This window comes from Gymnodraco acuticeps, unplaced genomic scaffold (genome assembly GCF_902827175.1).
Source record: "Gymnodraco acuticeps unplaced genomic scaffold, fGymAcu1.1, whole genome shotgun sequence".
Taxonomy (NCBI): Eukaryota; Metazoa; Chordata; class Actinopteri; order Perciformes; family Bathydraconidae; genus Gymnodraco; species Gymnodraco acuticeps.
In genome coordinates, this window is record NW_022990403.1 from 109,692 (window position 1) to 131,881 (window position 22,190).

At 41.2% G+C, this 22,190-nt stretch overlaps 1 protein-coding gene across 2 annotated transcripts; it reads right to left on the reverse strand.

The window, feature by feature from the left end:
- Positions 1-8,165: 8,165 nt before the first annotated feature.
- On the reverse strand, positions 8,166-20,451 carry LOC117551818 (tapasin-related protein-like). 2 transcript variants are annotated; one of them, XM_034224876.1, is made up of 9 exons: positions 20,176-20,451; positions 19,334-19,546; positions 18,182-18,451; positions 15,283-15,483; positions 14,234-14,401; positions 13,475-13,578; positions 9,507-9,732; positions 8,939-9,010; positions 8,166-8,524 (listed from the first exon to the last, which is right to left on the reverse strand). In XM_034224876.1, exons 1-8 carry the CDS (start codon positions 20,222-20,224, stop codon positions 8,943-8,945), a joined length of 1,299 nt encoding a protein of 432 aa, XP_034080767.1. In that variant the 5' UTR covers positions 20,225-20,451; the 3' UTR covers positions 8,166-8,524; positions 8,939-8,942. The 2 variants fall into 2 exon arrangements, with proteins under 2 accessions (XP_034080767.1, XP_034080766.1); XM_034224875.1 differs by lacking the exon at positions 8,166-8,524 and having other exon boundaries at positions 8,842-9,010.
- Positions 20,452-22,190: the final 1,739 nt, after the last annotated feature.

Here is a 22,190-nt window from a genome sequence, read left to right on the forward strand (position 1 = left end):
CTGTCTGTCCGTCTGTCTGTTTCTGTGTCTGTCTGTCTGTCTCTCTGTCTGACTGTCTGTTTCTGTGTCCGTCTGTCTGTTTCTGTGTCTGTCTGTCCGTCTGTCTGTTTCTGTGTCTGTCTGTCTGTCCGTCTGTCTGTTTCTGTGTCTGTCTGTCTGTCCGTCTGTCTGTTTCTGTGTCTGTCTGTCCGTCTGTTTCTGTGTCTGTCCGTCTGTTTCTGTGTCTGTCTGTCCGTCTGTCTGTTTCTGTGTCTAATTCTGTGTCTGTCTGTTTCTGTGTCTGTCTGTGTGTCTGTCTGTGTGTCTGTCTGTGTGTCTGTCTGTCTGTCTGTCTGTCTGTCTGTCTGTCTGTCTGTCTGTCCGTCTGTCTGTTTCTGTGTCTGTCTGTCTGTTTCTGTGTCTGTCTGTTTCTCTGTCTGTCCGTCCGTCTGTCTGTGTGTTGCTTTATGTTTCTCCCTCAGATTTTGGGGATGATCCCCGCATATCTGTTGCAATTACAAATTCACAGGTTAGAGACAAAATTCAAAAGTTCATCATCCTATTTTTCCTTTTCAATCTTGAAAAATTGCATTATTAATATTTAATTTCTAAACTTTGTGATCATGATTCTGAAGCTTTACAACAGAATACACATTTTATTTATTTAGTTTTGCAAAAGTAGCTGATTCTTACCAGTTCATAGTCCTGTGGTATCCAGTTATCCTACTTTTGTTCTTAACAAGTTGATCAAATTGAAACTTAATCCCAATTTCAATCAGTAAAAGTTGTTCATCAGTTTCTTCCCTTGCACTGGTGCTGACAGCAAAAGCATGCTCACAGGAATGTTTGACAAACTGCAAGCATCCTTTAGACGCAAAAATAAGTCCACATGTCCAATTTAATTGAACATATCAGTAGAAACTTCAGCAGAAACAAAAAAAATCTGAGAGTGCTAGTAAAAGTCAATTTTTACAAAAACATTGTGTCAGCAAGTATTGAGTTTTGTCTCCAGAAAACAAATGTGTCCACTCCACAGGTTGAAACAGCAGGAATAAGTGAGTCAGGGAGATGGGAGTGATGGGTTATAAAGGAGGTAGAGAATGAGGGTGGGAGAGAGAGGACAGGCGTCATGCTGAGGGAGAGGAGGGGGACGCTTTGGGTGGGATAATAGTTGCACTGCGTAAGTATTAAGAGTGTAATATGCTTTCTATTGTGTTGAGGTTGGCATGAGACGTACAAATCTGACTCTGCACTTTAGATAATGCACTTTGAATGATTATCACAAAGATATGTGTGTCTTTGTCCCATGTGTTTTCAATCCCTACATGGGGTGCATTTGCTGCTGAGAAACATTTTATGAGAAGACAAACTAAAGCCTTTTGTTTCCCCTTTAGAAAAAACTTTGCAGGAATATTGATCCGCTAGAAGTCCCTGTAAGAAATCCTCACACCAGGAACTATGACACAGCATTTCTGTTTCCACGTATGTGTACATGCATGGGAAAAAGTGTCTCACCTAATGTTTAATTTTCCCAAACTTTGTTGCTCATTTTACGAGTCGCCCCACCTCCCCTTCCTCTATCTCCCCCGCATTTGCCCTCTCGTTCTCCCTCTCTCCCACTCCCTATATTGTCTTAGAAGAAGGGGTGACATTTAGACAAGGGGAAGAAAACACACTGCTGACAAATATTGGAACTGAGGCAAATAAATCACCAGATCGGAGGGAAAAGAGGGCAGAGAGAGAAAGTGGATGGGTGTTACACCGGGGTTAAGGAAAAGCAGTAAAGAATAACAAAGCAGGTTTGTGACACATAAACTCAGGAAAAAAATTACATTATGTTCATGGATTTGTTTAGTAGTTAAGAAGGGAACCTGAAGCGCTCTAAACAATGTGTTATTCATAATGCACTAAGAATCACATGGCATTACATTTAGACTATATAAATGCACTTGTTTTGCAGTTTATTTCATAGTTTCCCCTCATTTTGTTTCTATAGCCAGTGATGTAACATTAAAAGAATAAGAATATAAGAATAGTATCCATATCTATCGAGAAAGGACACATCACATTGTTATCATTTTAAATCTGTTGCCTAACACTGTCCTTTGCTACTGCTCGACTTTCAATTTTGTAAAAATGTGTGTTTCTTTTGACTGTAAGAGTTGTAAAAGAGTACTGAAGGTCTTTTATGACACAACCAGATATGTGTGAGGAGTGATCAACCTTAAACTATTGGCTATATCTATCAAATAAATATATTGAATCCACTACGATTAGCCTTACGCTACTTAAATGCTACTTTTGCCGCTCTGCTAAATTATGCTAGTTAGCTTTTAGCAAGCTAGCTAGTTTATATGGCTTTTTTTCTCCGTTATTTGTAATGTTCAGCTTCTGCGTCTAAGTAGGGTATATCATAACCCCGATAGCTAAGAATAGTTAAGATAAATAACATTTAAATCATAATGATAAAGGAGACAAAATGGGAAAAAGCTTTAGCACAAGTGCTAGCTGTTCCTGTCCTGCCGCTAAGATTAAGCTAGTAGGACGCCTGTCTATTATTATTTTGGTCCTTACTCACTTTTAACAATTGTTTTGTTGTACAACTGTTGCGCATACTGTGTTTGTTTTGTGCTGTAATATCTATTATTGTATGGATATTTAGTTGTAAAGGCCTAATCAGTGTTGGCTGATTTGGATGGGGGCACTTTATTTTATAAAAGAAACAGAAGCTATATTGCGAATTAATTAGCAATTGTTTGATGTATTGCAAGTTCAAAGACATCTCTTTATTCCCAGAGGGCATTCAAGTAAAAAAAAGAAGAAGTTGTGCCACCGTCTTGTCGCACCTGATGAAACGTAATTTACTGCCTTTAAGGCCTCCTTTGTTGAATCAGTTGAGACAGTGCGGCACTGGAACGAAAACATGTGCAAACTTTGCTGTGGTCTCCGTCCAGGATTTGGTGGCCCGTTTTACCTGAACCCTCTGACACCCAGTTCCTGAGTAACTGATCACCCCATCCCATACACACACACACACACACACACACACACACACACACACACACACACACACACACACACACACACACACACACACACACACACACACACACACACACACACACACACACACACACACACACACTTTCCTGTGTCTATATCTGCAAAGACAGGTTTCTTGTAGGCCCCCTTCCCTCCTTTTTTTTGTCCTCCTCATGTCGTATTCCCTCCTTTGTGTCCCCTGTTTCTTCAAGTGACGTCTTCCGCCATCTCCCCCAGCAACGCCATGGTGATGGGCTGGCCACTGTCATGTCCGGCGCCTCTGTTATGCTCATCCCTTCACCCCTCTCTCGTAAATAACTTGCCCTCTTTTTTTATCTTTATCTTTCCCCCATTTTGTGGACATTGTATCATGCTGAAACGGTCCTGTACTGATTGACTGTAGCCAGGTTGCAGAGCCTAAAGAGATGCTTGTTAAAGCGTCAGCGTGACATACACATGGAGATGACTTGTGTTTACTCTGTACAGGGGGAGGCAGCAGCACACTCTCTCTATAAAGGGGGAGGCAGCATCAGACTCTCTCAAAACAGGGGGAGGCAGCAGCACACTGTCTATCTCACAGGATTGTTGATATCCACCTGGATTCATCTTCTTCTTATAGACCAGCGGTGTCAAACTCAAGGCCTGGGGACAAATCCGGCCCTTGACTTCATTTTCTGTGGCCCCATAAGAGCTTGCAAAGAATATAATATGTTTATTATACGGTTACATGATGATTTACAGAAGCACGTTGCCAATAAACTACATGTCCCACAATGCATCTCAAATTAGACTTTTTTCTCAGAATTTGACTTTTTTTCTTCTAAATATGCCTTTTTTCTCAGAATTTGACTCTTTCTTAAAAATGTTACTTTTTTTTAAATGTCACTTCTGTTTTTGACTTTTTTTTCCAGCTTTTCTTTTTAAATCATTTTGTGACATTCTCACTGAAGAGACTTGCAATTATTTGCCCCAGACTTCTGCTTTCCGACGTATTAATTATGAAGTTATTACCCTATCCAATAATAATCCAATGCAGAGGCAATAATGTAATATAATTAGGGCTGTCAAGTTAACGCGTTAATAACGCGTTAACACAAAAAATAATTAACGCCACTAATTATTTTAACGCGATTAACGCATGTGTGTTTTTTTCCTCGACCGCCCCGTAGTTTCAGAGCGCATCGAGTTTAAAATACCATCTACAAGCTGATGCTGACAGCCCCGCTCCTGCCACCCGCTTGTGGCAGACCACACTTCCACGCTCACCGGCAGGCACCGACTGGCTATTGGGAGGACCGGGAGGGTGTGTGTATGTGTGCCCCGAGCGAGCGAGAGAGAGACCTTACGTGCATTGTTGTTGTTAGCATCTGGTGCTAGCTAGCTGCGCTAACGGATATAAGGCGCTGTTTCGATGAAAACAGAGGAGCGACATTTCGCCACAACTGCGCCGAGCACTTGACTTCATGCAGGAAGCCAGACAGTGGGACATTGTACGAAAAGTCAGCACACTCAGCACGGATAGTGCGCGCAACATGATTGCAGAGTCCAGGCAACTCCCGTTCGAGCATATGCCTTGAGTTGCACATAGCTCCAACGATCCCACACACACACACACACACACACACACACACACACACACACACACACACACACACACACACACACACCATTTGTATTGTATTATTGAATGAGAGAGGTTCCAGGTTGAATTGAGGCGAATATTTGTAATGTTCGAGGTTGTTGTGTTTAATATTCATGAGCATAGTTGTCATTGTTCAAATGATAATAAACATTAGCATAAAGCATATTTGTCCACTCATATGTTGATAAGAGTATTAAAAACTTGAAAAATATTCCTCTAAGGTACATTTAGAACAGATAAAAAATGTGCGATTAATTTGCGATTAATCGCGATTAACTATTTTAATCGACTGACAGCCCTAAATATAATACATTATTTTATATATATATTTATATATATATATATATGTTACAACCGGCCCTTGAGTGCAGCCATAATGCTGATATGGCCCGCGATTAAATTGAGTTTGACACCCCTGTTATAGACACATGCATTTGGACTATACCTATGTTGTAAATGTATTATCTTTTCAATTTACACACGGCATCTATTGCACGTCTATCCGTCCTGTTGCTCTCCTCGAGGTTTCTTACATTTTTCCCTTTAAACTGTGTGGTGTCTTCTTTGGAAGTTTTTCCTTGTACGATGTGAAGGTCCAAGGACAGAGGGTGTCATATTGATATTCTGTGCAAACTGTAAAGTCCACTGAGACATGTGTGATATTGGGCTATATAAATAAACATTGATTGATTGATATACAGGGGAGGCAGCAGCAGACTTTGGGAGAGTCTACAGTGAGGTGGGGTGACTCCACACTGACCTCTGCACGCTGGGATGGATGATGGGCCTCAGAGCCTCAGAGTGACTCATTAACCTATTTCCGCCCGAGGTCATTATGAGACAGCAATGTGACCCGCCACCTTTTACTGTCACGTTCCTTCGCTTCGTTACTTCTCTGCAGTTGAGGGCGACCTGCCTCAGCAGTGCGGATGAAATAATCGTCAGCAGGCTGAAAAACATGACTGCATGTGCATGAGAATGCTCACATTGCTCAGGCATCTCTGCCAACAAAGAGCTGCACGCACTGCTGTGTATGGGTGTGTGTGTGTGGTGCGTGTGCATGTATATTATGGGATGGCGGGCGGTGGTGTTGTCAGGCAGGGAAGTGGGGGTGGCAGAGTGTGCGGTGAGCTGTGTGCACATGGGGGGAGGGGGCAGAGGGAATGGACGCCCCATGAATATTATGGGATGATGATGGTGGTGGTGTTGGGGGGCTGGAGGAGGGTGTGTGAGGTGGAAAAATGGCAGTGCATATGGGATGTAGGAGGAGGTGTTGGTGACGGCGATGCATGTGAGTGTACATGCACGCGCATACATGTGAGGGGCATTCAAGCGATAGTAACAGACAACGGCCAGACATAGCCTTTGTTGCTATGCGATCTGTATGCACCGTAGCCTACAGTGAGAATATTGCAGAGCGGCCATAGTTGTAAAAGAAGCAGTGGAAGGCCTCTGGGCTCATATTTTAACCGTTTCCTGCCCCTCCTCTCTTAGCATATCTACTGAAGCCGCCATGCAGGAAATACAATCTAGAAATCTTTGCTATAGAGTGGCGAAGTCCCTCCCCTTCCGGTGGACCTCCATGGGACCTTATTTCGGAAAAAATATGTATTGAAGTCAATGGAGAGAGAAAGATTATCTTTCGATCCCGTTTGAATTGTGCCACGAATTACACATATGATGTTTGTCAATTTAAAAGATAATTTTGCCAGTCAAAAAAAAAAATGTGTCGTAGAACTGTGAAGTAACACATTTTTTTGTGTGAAACGCTCAATGAACTACATCTCTGCTCTCGCACAACAACACAGACGTCACTACTGTCTTGCTAAACAAGGGATTGACAACCCTCACTATCAACACAATGAAACACGTCCAGAAGAATGTCATGCAAAGCTGCCTGCCTGCCTTCCTTTGATTCTCTCTGAACTGCCTGGTCCTTTTAATGTTTAATGTCAACCATTTGTGCAGATAGCATGAAGTAGAAAAGATCGGCGATGGTAATGTGCGTTAGCATTTCTCCCCCGGGCTTAAATGGTGTATTATAGAATGATCACACCGGTGTGACAGTACTCTTCAAAGGGTTTACGAAATATGACTACTATTCTTACTGTTTAATATGTTGGGTTACTTAATGTTACTTCATGTTAAGGCTAATAAAAAAGCTAAAAGTGACGTCACCCCATTCAAAGTGAATGGGCAGAAGCGTTGGAAGCTTCAACGCACGCCGCTGTGTGGACAGGCCGTAAATACAGCGGCAAGCTTTGGGACGGCCTCCCCTCTCTCCGGCAGAAACAGGAAATGCCGCAACTGTATGTAACAACGGTTTCAAATCAGCATCTCTACGGCCCGTCCACACTACAGCTTCAAAAAAAGCTTGGAGCTGGGCGTGTCTGAAGCTCGACCAACAACCAATCACATGAATCTCCCGCCCCTGACACACAAGCAGCGGTTTAATTGGCTAGAGCTTGTACTGGCATATGATTTGATTGGCTGACGCTTCCACCGAAAGCTTCAGAAGCTTCAAAAGTTAACGGCCCGTCCACACTACAGCTTCGACAGCTTCAAAAACGGTTTCCAACGCGTCTGCCCATTCACTTTGAATGGGGTGACGTCACTTTTCGCCGAACTGCATTGTGGGAAGCAGAGCGGAGCTTTCCTGGCGTTTCAGGCTGCAAAAGTTGAGCAATGTTCAACTTTTGAAGCTTCTGAAGCTTTCGGTGGAAGCAGTTAGTTGTCTGATGATATTGTGCAGCGATGTCATCAGGTTGTTACCACGCAGATAAGAGAACATGTTTCGGAAATGCAGTAAGAAGATGCAACTGAAAAACAAAATGCATGCTTACCACTTTTGCTGATGCCAATAAATAAATCATCAACACAACTGACCTTTGTTTTATTCTCCTGACACATCGAGACATTTTAGACCTGGTTGGAAAATGTTTTCTTGCACAATATATACTCCTAGTGATGCCAGCTTTCTTACAAAGCTTACAGAGATGTACTGAAGATGATCACGTCAAACACCTCAATCAATCTGGTTCAGTCACATAATCCTTCATTGTGAAAAGTCAATTACAAAAAGAGAAACAAAATGGAAAATCAAGCACAAAAAAAAGCCATAACATAAAAGACAACAAACAAATACAAGTACCAAATTAACCCTCCTGTTGTCTTCGCGTCAAATCTGACCGATTTACTACTTTCATCAATCATAACTTTGTTGTTTTACATTCGATTGCATTAAGGCTTCATGATATCCTTCACAGTAGACATTTGAACATATACAATTGCGGATCACCACTTTCATTGCATTTTGGATGATTTAGTCAACTTTGTAACAACCATGGTGTTCCCGGTCAAAAATGACCGCCATAAAGAAAAGGAATTAGTAAATATCCGGATCGGATCAGATAAAACACACACACACACACACATGTACTCTAGATGTGTCCCCCCCCTTATGTGCCCACCCCCCCATGTGAATCACACCTGGCACACGCAATACATGTTCAGTGTCTATTTTCATGTATACCAGTAGTCTGATACAATATGTACAGTTTGAAAGGGTGTTAAATGAAATTTGGTGATGATTAATGGTTTTGTGTTAATGTAATAGCAGTTAAAACAGGACCGGTCAAATTTGACCGCGAACACCAAAGTAAGGGGGAAACGAAGACAATAGGAGGGTTAAAAAGAAATAGTGCAAGAACAGCAATACTATATCCAAAAAGAAAGTCTAACCCCTCGAGTGGAAAGAACCAGTGATATCTTCTTATAACATTAATAATAACTTACAGACTCACAACAGGAAATATCTCTGGGCTCAGTTTAAAGTCAGGATTATCTATTACCCCCTAATCCCACCAGGAGCGTCTGCGCTGCGCTGCGGCTGCTGCGTTTTTAGCGATCGCGGCCACTCTAGTCAATGGGTGCTATTCCACCAGACCCGCTGAGCCACGCTGAGCCACGCTGCGCCACGGCTCGAAGCGTCCCAGAAGCTCCTCGCCGCAAGGAATTTCTAAAATATAGGATGAATCCTATTTTTGACGCGGCGCAGCGCAGCGCGGGCAGGAAGTGGAATGTTCATCCAACAACTGCGAGGCTGCACACACGACGCTCCGCTTCCGCAACGTTTTGAAACGCGCCTGGTGGGTTAGGACGCAGGAGGAGGTCGCAGGAGGAGGTCGCAGGAGGAGGTCGCAGCGCGGCGCAGCGCGGCACAGCCGCAGCGCAGCGCAGACGCTTCCGGTGGGATCAGGGGGTTCGAATAAATCCTTATTTATGTCATGACCTGGTGGAAGAACAGCACGCTGACGATCAGGAAACCCAGGACCCACCAGTAGGAGCCTGAAGAGAGAAGATATACACAGTATGTAATGTAAAGCAACTCTCAAGACATAAAATATTTGATGATACACTTTCTGATTAAATATAGAGTGGACTACAATGCAATAATAATACATCATATTTTAATAGCGCTTTTCTAGGAATCAAAGTGGCTTTACAATATAAGGGAGGGTTGGGGTAGGACAAATAAAAATGACCATTAGTCATAAAAACACTTAAAATTCCCCAAAAAGGAGGTGTGTTATATTTGATCATATTTAAATCAAGGAAAAGTTGAATTAAACTTCAGTTAACATGGAGGTTTGGAAAATGATATTGGTTTTGTGTCATTTAAACGGAAATGTACTGATGGTCAAGTGAAAAACTGTAGTTGAGAACCAGGGTGTCTTAAACCCTGCTGCTGTAAAACAAGAGGGTTTCTGAAACATTACGGCTTCTGTCAAAGTTTCTCTTGTTAACTTTAAACAACATCACAGCAACAGCCACACATTATTACCTTGTGTTGGACTTTCTACCACAACAGTGAGAGACACAGGGGCGTCCAGGGCCTGGTGGGACACCCTGCAGGTGAGCCTGGTCCCCGGGGAGACGCTGGAGGGGACAGACAGGTGAGAGGACAGGGAGTAGGAACCGTCTCCGTGCTGCCGGTGGCTGGAGAGAGAGCCCTGATCCAGGAGCAGTTTGGGCTCTGAGTCCTCAGGAGAGAGGGACCACCACTCCATCTGAGAGGAGGGAGAACAGTGAGATGTCAATCAATCAATCAAACTGTGCTATAATCTTAATAATAAGAAACTGAATTAATAGAGCACATTTAGTTACAGTTAGAAAATGGTTAACAATAGAAAACAGAACACAAAGGGAATGAAGTAGACCAAAAGCCAGAAACTTAACGGAAAAAATAAAACAAAGAGTGTAAAATACACAAAATATCATAAAACATAAATCAATTCACAAAAAAGCAATCTGGAAGGAGGGAGAAAGTAGAGAAATATGACCTGTCCATCAATTAATCAAACTGTGCTATAATATTAATGTTAATAATAATAATGGATTCAATTTGAATAGCGCCTTTCAAGGGACCCAATGCCGCTTTACACGGGGAACAAGAGGGGCAAATAATAAAGTAGTATTACTAATAATACTAGGAGGAACAGTAGGAGTGGAAGCAGGGGGACTGTGATGGGTTAGGGGTCAAAGGCCATGGTTGTTGTGGAATATTTTCCAAGGCCCATAACTTTGACCCAGTTGATCAGTTCAAACTGTCCTGACTGAGCACACGCACCTCGTAACCTTGGCTGCTGTGCTCTCAGTGTTCTGTCTCCCTGTTCCTGCCTGTTGGCGTCAGCTGATAGAGGTGTTATGGTTCTATGTTCCTGCCTGTTGGCGTCAGCTGATAGAGGTGTTATGGTTCTATGTTCCTGCCTGTTGGAGTCAGCTGATAGAGGTGTTATGGTTCTATGTTCCTGCCTGTTGGATCAGCTGATAGAGGTGTTATGGTTCTATGTTTCTGCCTGTTGGCGTCAGCTGATAGATATGTTATGGTTCTATGTTCCTGCCTGTTGGCATCAGCTGATAGATGTGTTATGGTTCTATGTTCCTGCCTGTTTGCGTCAGCTGATAGAGGTGTTATGGTTCTATGTTCCTGCCTGTTGGAGTCAGCTGATAGAGGTGTTATGGTTCTATGTTCCTGCCTGTTGGCGTCAGCTGATAGAGGTGTTATGGTTCTATGTTCCTGCCTGTTGGCGTCAGCTGATAGAGGTGTTATGGTTCTATGTTCCTGCCTGTTGGATCAGCTGATAGAGGTGTTATGGTTCTATGTTCCTGCCTGTTGGATCAGCTGATAGAGGTGTTATGATTCTATGTTCCTGCCTGTTGGAGTCAGCTGATAGAGGTGTTATGGTTCTATGTTCCTGCCTGTTGGCGTCAGCTGATAGAGGTGTTATGGTTCTATGTTCCTGCCTGTTGGATCAGCTGATAGAGGTGTTATGGTTCTATGTTCCTGCCTGTTGGCGTCAGCTGATAGAGGTGTTATGGTTCTATGTTCCTGCCTGTTGGCGTCAGCTGATAGAGGTGTTATGGTTCTATGTTCCTGCCTGTTGGCGTCAGCTGATAGAGGTGTTATGGTTCTATGTTCCTGCCTGTTGGCGTCAGCTGATAGAGGTGTTATGGTTCTATGTTCCTGCCTGTTGGATCAGCTGATAGAGGTGTTATGGTTCTATGTTCCTGCCTGTTGGCGTCAGCTGATAGAGGTGTTATGGTTCTATGTTCCTGCCTGTTGGAGTCAGCTGATAGAGGTGTTATGGTTCTATGTTCCTGCCTGTTGGCGTCAGCTGATAGAGGTGTTATGGTTCTATGTTCCTGCCTGTTGGCGTCAGCTGATAGAGGTGTTATGGTTCTATGTTCCTGCCTGTTGACGTCAGCTGATAGAGGTGTTATGGTTCTATGTTCCTGCCTGTTGACGTCAGCTGATAGAGGTGTTATGGTTTTATGTTCCTGCCTGTTGGAGTCCGCTGATAGAGGTGTTATGGTTCTATGTTCCTGCCTGTTGGCGTCAGCTGATAGAGGTGTTATGGTTCTATGTTCCTGCCTGTTGGCGTCAGCTGATAGAGGTGTTATGGTTCTATGTTCCTGCCTGTTGGAGTCAGCTGATAGAGGTGTTATGGTTCTATGTTCCTGCCTGTTGGAGTCAGCTGATAGAGGTGTTATGGTTCTATGTTCCTGCCTGTTGGATCAGCTGATAGAGGTGTTATAGTTCTATGTTCCTGCCTGTTGACGTCAGCTGATAGAGGTGTTATGGTTCTATGTTCCTGCCTGTTGGATCAGCTGATAGAGGTGTTATGGTTCTATGTTCCTGCCTGTTGGCATCAGCTGATAGAGGTGTTATGGTTCTATGTTCCTGCCTGTTGACGTCAGCTGATAGAGGTGTTATGGTTCTATGTTCCTGCCTGTTGGCATCAGCTGATAGAGGTGTTATGGTTCTATGTTCCTGCCTGTTGGAGTCAGCTGATAGAGGTGTTATGGTTCTATGTTCCTGCCTGTTGGCGTCAGCTGATAGAGGTGTTATGGTTCTATGTTCCTGCCTGTTGGATCAGCTGATAGAGGTGTTATAGTTCTATGTTCCTGCCTGTTGGCGTCAGCTGATAGAGGTGTTATGGTTCTATGTTCCTGCCTGTTGGCATCAGCTGATAGAGGTGTTATGGTTCTATGTTCCTGCCTGTTGGAGTCAGCTGATAGAGGTGTTATGGTTCTATGTTCCTGCCTGTTGGCGTCAGCTGATAGAGGTGTTATAGTTCTATGTTCCTGCCTGTTGGCGTCAGCTGATAGAGGTGTTATGGTTCTATGTTCCTGCCTGTTGGATCAGCTGATAGAGGTGTTATAGTTCTATGTCTGCCTGTTGGATCAGCTGATAAGGTGTTATGGTTCTATGTTCCTGCCGTTGGATCAGCTGATAGAGGTGTTATGGTTCTATGTTCCTGCCTGTTGGATCAGCTGATAGAGGTGTTATGGTTCTATGTTCCTGCCTGTTGGCGTCAGCTGATAGAGGTGTTATAGTTCTATGTTCCTGCCTGTTGGATCAGCTGATAGAGGTGTTATAGTTCTATGTTCCTGCCTGTTGACGTCAGCTGATAGAGGTGTTATGGTTCTATGTTCCTGCCTGTTGGCGTCAGCTGATAGAGGTGTTATGATTTTATCTTGTTATGCAGCAGTTTGATGATGCTCTCAGAACTAGTTAAAGAGTTCTTTAGAATTGACGTGGCAACTCTACCGTGAAGTCAGAACCTCTGGCTCTTGGACTTGTGATGTGAATTCTCCGGCCGTAACTCCAAATAAACCTCCAGTGTTTGACATCAAAGCTCCTGCTCTTCCCGTGTCTCTTTCCTGAGTCGGTGACTCCCACTGCATTGCTACACAGAAGTTTCCCTTACAATTGTGAACAGGTGAGTTTTTAATGATCAAAAAAAGAATAATAATAAGAAACTGAATTAATATAATTTTTCAGATTTCATATGGCATTCACACCATATCCCAACGTGCATTGCGGCTAAAACATCCAATCAGCGAGCTTAAGCCATAGCTGAGGATCTTGGGTAATCAGTTCAGTGGCTGTGTATCGCAATGATGCTCGAAATGTCCCTTTTAGGCCTACGTCTGTTTCCGGTTATTTTTATTTTGAAATTCAGATCCTGACGGACGCCAAAAAAGCCAGAGATTATGGAATTAAACCAATAAATAAAAACAAGGATAATTGTGTGTTATTAGTGAGTAAATAACAGTGTGTTATTTAGAAAAGAATAACAAATTAGAAGGAAAAAAGATTTTAAAAAATACAGATTTCAGTATTTCTTTCCCTCACAGACGGCAAAAAAAGACGTGTGTAAAGTTAATATTAACACAGTACAAAGGTTAAAAAGCATCCAAGTAATAATCGAAAACATTGAATTGTTATAACATCTAGTGACAGACCTGAGCATCCAGTGGATAATATTTAGAGCAGTGGCAGCTCAGCGTCTGGGGCGGGTCCATCTTCAAAACAAACTTCTCCTCTGAGAGGGAAACCTCAGGAGGTTCTGAAAACAAAGATTAATTGATATATTCAAAGATTCAAAGGTTTTATTGTCAGATGCACAAAGCTACGGAAATAACATGACATTCTTCTGACCTGAGCTCCTCCAACAACGCAACATGTAAAATAAAATACAAATAAAACGTAGTGCAAGAAGTCTATATACATGTGAATAGAATATGATACAAGAACAGAATATGAAATTAAATAATATACATTAAGACATTAAAGTAGAAAGAAAGTAAGGTCATAGAATTTCTGCTAAAAAGTGAGCAATGATTGAGTCAGAGCTAAACATTTCAGATGTGTGTATCTCACATTGCACTGTCACTTTATTCATGTTTTATTATCTTTGCTTTGAAAGGAGTGTTTTTAAATGCCATTTTATAATAAATGTCTTAATGTCTTTCATGTTTGTAAAGCACTTTGAATTGCCTTGTGTTGAGAGGTGCTAAATAATAAGTGAACAACTGAAATGGAAATAATCAGATACATAAAAAGTATCTCAAAGCTTAAAGTACTTGTATCTTTTGACTGGTATATACTATAGTACTGCATCATATTGCACAGTATAAGCGTATCAAGGTGCTATTTAAATAAACTGGCCTTGCCTCGTTGCCTGTGGGATCAAACTGAGTCTGGTCTGAGTTTAAACTTACGAGTGACGTGCAGCTGGATGACCTGCTGGGCGTTGAAAGGCTCGAGGGTGACGGTGCAGATGTACGTCCCCTCGTCCAGCGCCTTCAGCCGGGACAGAGTCAACGAGGCGTCTCCCTGTCCGACGACCAGAGAGGCGTTCACGCTCGAACCCTTCCTTTCTGCCAGCACTGACCACAGAGAATGAAACCGAAATAATTGAAAAACAATCTCAACTCGAGGTCCATCTTCTGGCTTGATTTAGAGACAGCTTTTTGTTGTTTCTTTCTCTCTTACTTGTATGTTTTGCGCAGACTGCTTATACTTAGCTAAGGCTGTTGAATGCAGTTTACATACAAGATTAATTCCTAGAGTAACTACACAAATTGATGACCAATTATGAAGTTTTAGAGCTTGGTCCTAGCTGAACCATCTCACTAATTAAATGTTAAAAAAATGATAATTTAACAACCCATTTATTACGTGGTTAAGAGGAATTCAATCCCAAAGTAATCACACAAACTGATGATTACGAACACAAGTTTCAAAGTTACTATATGTCTCAGTTACCTCATCCATGTATTGTGGTTCAACAACATATTTATTAAATAATATCATGACATATTTCTGAATGATATTACGTTTGTTTTAAATATTTAAATACCCCAACTATTCTGTGATGTCAAAACAGCCACTCTGCGTTCACAAAAGGTTGTGATTGTGAAACATTAGGCGCTTTCACACCAGAGTACTTTTCACACACACACACACACACACGCACACACACACACACACACACACACACACACACACACACACACACACACACACACACACACACACACACACACACACACACAGGTCATGTGCAATGACACTTTTTACTCTCGACTAGTTATTAGTGGCTGCTGTACTTTGAATTACTTTTATATGGTAACTTGCTGCCACTTAATTTTATAATGCTGTTTTTTTTAATCTTTTAATCTTTGCTGTTGTAACGCTGTAAATATCTCCGTTGTGGTAAAACGGATGTCTGATCCAGATAAAGCAGAATACCAGTGGCAGCACTCACCCACTGTGCTCCCCTCTGCATCATCCAGCCTCGTCTTCATTTCAAACACTTTCCAGCCTTTCCCCCGGTGCTGCAGTCGCCATTCAACGGCCACTTCCTGCGCTAAGGGGGTCTCCTGCTGCCTGAAGCCGCAGGACAGGAGAACGTCTCCTCTCAGAGGAGCGGACACAGACTTTATGCGGGAAAACACCAGGAAGATCACTGCAGGACAGAAAACAGAGAGAAAAAATAGTCTGTTGTGATGTTATCAGAGATGGCAAAAGTACACACATCCTTTACTCAAGTAGAAGTACAGATACTCGTGTTTAAAAATACTCTGGTGAAAGTAGAAGTACTGACTAAACTTCTTTACTCAAGTAAAAGTAAAGAGGCTTTGAAATGTACTTAGTAAAAAGTACCCATAACTAGCAGCTGCTTCAAAGAGTACCTGACCTCCCTTTATATTAATAGAACAATAATGTCATTGTTAGCTAATGAATGTTTCCATGCTGAACAACGGCAACATGACAACGTTTCCATTGGTCCCTCTTCTTTAGAGAAGACCAGGAAATGATGGATACACGGATCGTGTTCAAATCAATAGGCACGCAATGACTCTAAAGAATAATGATCACGCCACAAAACACACATTCAGACTAAAGGAACCAGCTGTTTGGAAAATGAGAGAAGTAGAAAGTACAGGTATTTGAGTTCAACATGTAAGAAGTAGAAAGTACAGGTATTTGAGTTCAACATGTAAGAAGTAGAAAGTACAGGTATTTGAGTTCAACATGTAAGAAGTAGAAAGTACAGGTATTTGAGTTCAACATGTAAGAAGTAGAAAGTACAGGTATTTGTGTTCAACATGTAAGAAGTAGAAAGTACAGGTATTTGAGTTCAACATGTAAGAAGTAGAAAGTACAGGTATTTGAGTTCAACATGTATGAAGTAGAAAGTACAGGTATTTGAGTTCAACATGTAAGAAGTAGAAAGTACAGGTATTTGAGTTCAACATGTAAGAAGTAGAAAGTACAGGTATTTGGGTTCAACATGTAAGAAGTAGAAAGTACAGGTATTTGGGTTCAACATGTAAGAAGTAGAAAGTACAGGTATTTGAGTTCAACATGTAAGAAGTAGAAAGTACAGGTATTTGGGTTCAACATGTAAGAAGTAGAAAGTACAGGTATTTGTGTTCAACATGTAAGAAGTAGAAAGTACAGGTATTTGGGTTCAACATGTAAGAAGTAGAAAGTACAGGTATTTGGGTTTCAACATGTAAGAAGTAGAAAGTACAGGTATTTGTGTTCAAAATGTAAGAAGTAGAAAGTACAGGTATTTGTGTTCAACATGTAAGAAGTAGAAAGTACAGGTATTTGTGTTCAACATGTAAGAAGTAGAAAGTACAGGTATTTGTGTTCAACATGTAAGAAGTAGAAAGTACAGGTATTTGTGTTCAACATGTAAGAAGTAGAAAGTACAGGTATTTGTGTTCAACATGTAAGAAGTAGAAAGTACAGGTATTTGAGTTCAACATGTAAGAAGTAGAAAGTACAGGTATTTGTGTTCAACATGTAAGAAGTAGAAAGTTCAGGTATTTGTGTTCAACATGTAAGAAGTAGAAAGTACAGGTATTTGAGTTCAACATGTAAGAAGTAGAAAGTACAGGTATTTGTGTTCAACATGTAAGAAGTAGAAAGTACAGGTATTTGTGTTCAACATGTAAGAAGTAGAAAGTACAGGTATTTGAGTTCAACATGTAAGAAGTAGAAAGTTCAGGTATTTGAGTTCAACATGTAAGAAGTAGAAAGTACAGGTATTTGTGTTCAACATGTAAGAAGTAGAAAGTACAGGTATTTGGGTTCAACATGTAAGAAGTAGAAAGTATAGGTATTTGGGTTCAACATGTAAGAAGTAGAAAGTACAGGTATTTGTGTTCAACATGTAAGAAGTAGAAAGTACAGGTATTTGTGTTCAACATGTAAGAAGTAGAAAGTTCAGGTATTTGAGTTCAACATGTAAGAAGTAGAAAGTTCAGGTATTTGTGTTCAACATGTAAGAAGTAGAAAGTACAGGTATTTGGGTTCAACATGTAAGAAGTAGAAAGTACAGATATTTGTGTTCAACATGTAAGAAGTAGAAAGTACAGGTATTTGTGTTCAAACTGTAAGAAGTAGAAAGTACAGGTATTTGAGTTCAACATGTAAGAAGTAGAAAGTACAGGTATTTGGGTTCAACATGTAAGAAGTAGAAAGTACAGGTATTTGAGTTCAACATGTAAGAAGTAGAAAATACAGGTATTTGAGTTCAACATGTAAGAAGTAGAAAGTACAGGTATTTAAGTTCAACATGTAAGAAGTAGAAAATACAGGTATTTGAGTTCAACATGTAAGAAGTAGAAAGTACAGGTATTTAAGTTCAACATGTAAGAAGTAGAAAATACAGGTATTTGAGTTCAACATGTAAGAAGTAGAAAATACAGGTATTTGAGTTCAACATGTAAGAAGTAGAAAGTACAGGTATTTAAGTTCAACATGTAAGAAGTAGAAAGTACAGGTATTTGGGTTCAACATGTAAGAAGTAGAAAGTACAGGTATTTAAGTTCAACATGTAAGAAGTAGAAAGTACAGGTATTTGAGTTCAAACTGTAAGAAGTAGAAAGTACAGGTATTTGAGTTCAACATGTAAGAAGTAGAAAGTACAGGTATTTGAGTTCAACATGTAAGAAGTAGAAAGTACAGGTATTTGGGTTCAAAATGTAAGAAGTAAAAGTAAAAAGTCGTCGCACAAAAGAAGTAGCAGAGTAAAGTACTGATACCATAAAAATGTACAGTAACAAAGTATTTGTACTCCACTACTTCCCACCTCTGGATGTTATTGATGGAAGGCAATACAAAGAGTGATATAAAACACTTGTTCTAACCTTCAGTGAGAAGAGTTCCCGAGGGACTGAGAGGTAGACCCAGTTTATTTTGAATGAGGGTCGAATGGTCCCTCTCCACCACTGAAGTCTGCAGAATGAACGCAGTGCTGAACTCGCCTCCCTCCACACTCAGAGACACCAGGAAATGAGTCGCTTCCTGAGCCTCCTGGGGTCCATGAGGAGAGTAACGGCTCAGTTCACACGTCACCTCCTGCTCATTGCAGTCAGCGTGGAGCAACACATGAGCATCAGGGATCTGAGGGGACGACACTGCAACAGAGGGAAGGACAAGAGGCATTTAAAGAGGGTTTTTTCACCCTTTCCTGTAGTGTTATATAGGTTTGTGTGCATGTAAATGGTCTGCAAAGGCTAAAATCCCTGTGTTCCCTCTCCCGCACACACACATGAAACTTCTCCATTGGACTCCTTTGTTGGTCATACTGACATCACTATGTAACACTTGCGCTTCTATTGGCTAGCGCTCCAACACATTGTACGTGATAGACTAAGGGGCGGGACATCTCTAAGCGGTATCACAACAGAGCTAACCAATCAGAGCAGACTGGGCTCTGGTTTCAGACAGAGGGTGAAAAGAGGTGCTGCAGCACAGGCAGTATGAGAAAAATAAAGAACTTTGTGAACATTAAAGCATGGAGACATGTCACAGTAGAGACACTACATACTGATATACACCTGAACATCAGCAGGAGAGGACTCTTTAAAGTAGAGACACTACATACTGATATACACCTGACCATCAGCAGGAGAGGACTCTTTAAAGTAGAGACACTACATACTGATATACACCTGAACATCAGTAGGAGAGGACTCTTTAAAGTAGAGACACTACATACTGATATACACCTGAACATCAGCAGGAGAGGACTCTTTAAAGTAGAGACACTACATACTGATATACACCAGAACATCAGCAGGAGAGGACTCTTTAAAGTAGAGACACTACATACTGATATACACCTGAACATCAGCAGGAGAGGACTCTTTAAAGTAGAGATACTACATACTGATATACACCTGAACATCAGCAGGAGAGGACTCTTTAAAGTAGAGACACTACATACTGATATGAACCTTAAAATGGCCATGCTCATTTTACACCAAATTTTTAATATAAAGGAAGGAAGTAACCACCTTTGGCTTCTAACAGGATGGCATCTGGGTCAGGGATTGAAGGCGGGACAAACGGAGTGAGCGTCTCCAGGGATTGGTCAGGAGCCACTGGGACGTCTCTTAGGATGAGAGTGGCTGGAGTCCGTCTGAACTGAGACCCGCCTCCCATCCCATCCACCCCCACCCCCTCCTCCACCAGGGTGCAAGAGAGAACCACATCCGCAACCCCGTCACCTGAGGAACAGAGGGAATATAAAACTTGAAAACGTTGACTCATCTAGAATTAATGAATGACAAGTTATTACCCGAGAAGTGGGGGATAACATTTTACTTTTTTAACATAATTAGGTAAATGAATAACAGAAGACTACTAATGAACAAAAAGCAAGACTTTATTTTATGGAGCCACTATTTCCTAATGATGTCCTTACATTACCTGGGACAGATTACCTGACAGAGTTCTGAGATATTTCCTAAAATTATTTTTGTGTTGATTTTAAAAGCAGTTGTTGATTTCCAGATTAATTACATTTGACAAACTCTATATAAAGACAAGTCATTGAATTCAACTCCTATGTATTGCTAAGATCTCTTTCTTCTCACACATCTGATGACATTTACTTTTTCATATTTGTGCATGTTAAAATGATCCATTATGCACGAAATTATTCTAGGTCATACATTAGCAGTTCATTTGATACAATTAATTGTAAGTGTAGGAAGTTAACACTATCTCCATTTTCCATTTAATTAGTGCCAATTACATTAAGGTTAAATTAATATTTCTTTACAAGATTCATAACTGAAGGTACATTTAGTGTCCATTCAGTGCTGCGTCAATATGCCATCATGAGTTATCTTACCAGAAACGCACGTCAGGAAGTATCCAAACAAAATGACTTGAATCATCATTAGGGAGTCCTCCGGTGTCCGTGTTTTTAGGAACTGAGTGGTTTTTTTAGGAATAAAGAGTGTTTTTAGATGATTAACTGTTAGTATGTTACTAAAAGATCAAGTGAAACAACCTCTATCAAACACAAAAAAAACAAAGTACTTTCACTTTTGATTTTAAAAACTAAAAACAGCTAATTGCATCGGTACAATCCGGGTATTTTACAGCCTCTCCTTCATCCCATGCTATTAGAAATTGATCTAATATAGTAGTAAACTATTGAGCAATGAGCCGATTCGCTATCCGGAGCATGCGCAGTAAGCAGAAGCAGAGGAGAGAAAGTGAAAGTGAGAGAGCATCCTCCAATGAGAGAAGAGCAAGAAGCGGGTCAGGGGTTACTATAGAAACAAGCACTCGTTAGGGTGAACTGTTTGGTATTTTAAGCAAACAACTTCACAGACATGTTTTATATGGCCCTACAATATATGTTTCCAATATAGCATAATAGGTCCCCTTTAAGTAAGCTTTCTTAACGCTAATGTTATATATTAGTCAGATTGCTCTGAAGATGGGCGGTGACATTCTATTAATTTTCACATTCAGTCAGTTGATTTTTGCCGGCCGTCTTTCCTGCAACGGCAGTTTTTCTGTATTTCCTTATCCAGTAATATGACTTGATCGCTTTCAACTCCGCACACTGAGCTCTGATTGGTCAGCAGGCGGTGCTTTCACTGACTTGATCTCCTGGAACATAAGTTACCATGGAGATCTAGCCCGGTAAGAAGAGAACCAGCGCCGTAGGACCGGAAACCCAGAGTTTACCCTGAAGTTAGCTTGCTAAGCGAAAATCCGGCTTCGTAGTACAGGCCTCAGGTGCTGTGGACTCTCTGTTCATAAATCTACATTTTTTCATTGTAAAGTGAACCCTGAACTTACCTGTTTGTGCAAAAAGATATTACTTAAAAAACAAACTGAAAACTATTCCTAGCACCACTAAACAAACACTCCTGGTTTAATCCTGAGGTATTTATGTTATGTAAGGCATTGCACTCACCTGCTTTGTGGAGGAATTAAAGCTTAATTGTTTAGTGCTTATCAAGGAGGTGCAGTTTGTTAACCAAGGGATGTGTTGTGTTACACACTGTCTGTAGAGTACACCACTGGGAATATATTTCAGTTATGTTAACAAAAAGTGCCTGTTGAGCGTACAGTAGATGTCTTAAGCATTACATTTGAACAGGAGTATTTCTCCATAAAATCCTATGTGTTCAACTTTCTTGCCTCGGAGAACACGCCTGCGATCTTAGTTGTATGTGTGTTCGGAGAGGAAAAACATTACATGTTATTTGTGAGACGGTTTTATCCAAAGCGACTTACATACTCAATACTGTGGACAACCCCCACAGGAGCAATTTGGGGTGAAGTGTCTTGCCCAGAAACAACGACATGCAGTGGGGTTTGAACCTGTGCTCCCCTGATCTGAACACCAACGCACTAAGCCACTGCGCCACACACCTCCCAAAAACACTTTCTGATTTGTCAATCTTCTCATCACTGGGTTTTATAGCTTGTAAACAATCTCAGGAGAGCATAATCACAAATGATAATAAAATATGAGGTTAGGACACAAAGTCTTCTGTGCATCAATAAGTGACGGATCTGAGCTCAGTGGGGTCTGCGTTTAATTGATCATTTCAAAGCTGATCAAGTTAACACTGCAGTAAAGAGGTCAGCATAAAGCCTGAAGGAGACACTGATCAAAGTAAGCAGATAAATAGCTCTTTTAGTTGAAAGATGTGCACTAAAAGCACGAGCGACAAACGTTAAGAGTATTTATCTCCGCTGTCTGTATTTTATTTATAGTCACATTATATTTAATCAAATGAGTAATTGCAAAGTGAATAGCAAGTACATTTGCATTGGGTCATATAGGAACATTTAATTGTAGGCATGAGTATGCACTAACTTCCTTAAAGCAGATGTGTG

Bases quoted from the DNA above. Each gene is read 5' to 3' on its own strand.
- LOC117551818 (XM_034224876.1), bottom strand. From the start codon at position 20,224: ATGATGATTCAAGTCATTTTGTTTGGATACTTCCTGACGTGCGTTTCT. The intron at 14,402-15,282 runs GTGAGTGCTGCC...CTCTGTGGTCAG, and splicing joins TGCAGAGGGGAGCACAGTGG to TGCTGGCAGAAAGGAAGGGT. The intron at 13,579-14,233 runs GTAAGTTTAAAC...CTTTGTTTTCAG, and splicing joins CATCCAGCTGCACGTCACTC to AACCTCCTGAGGTTTCCCTC.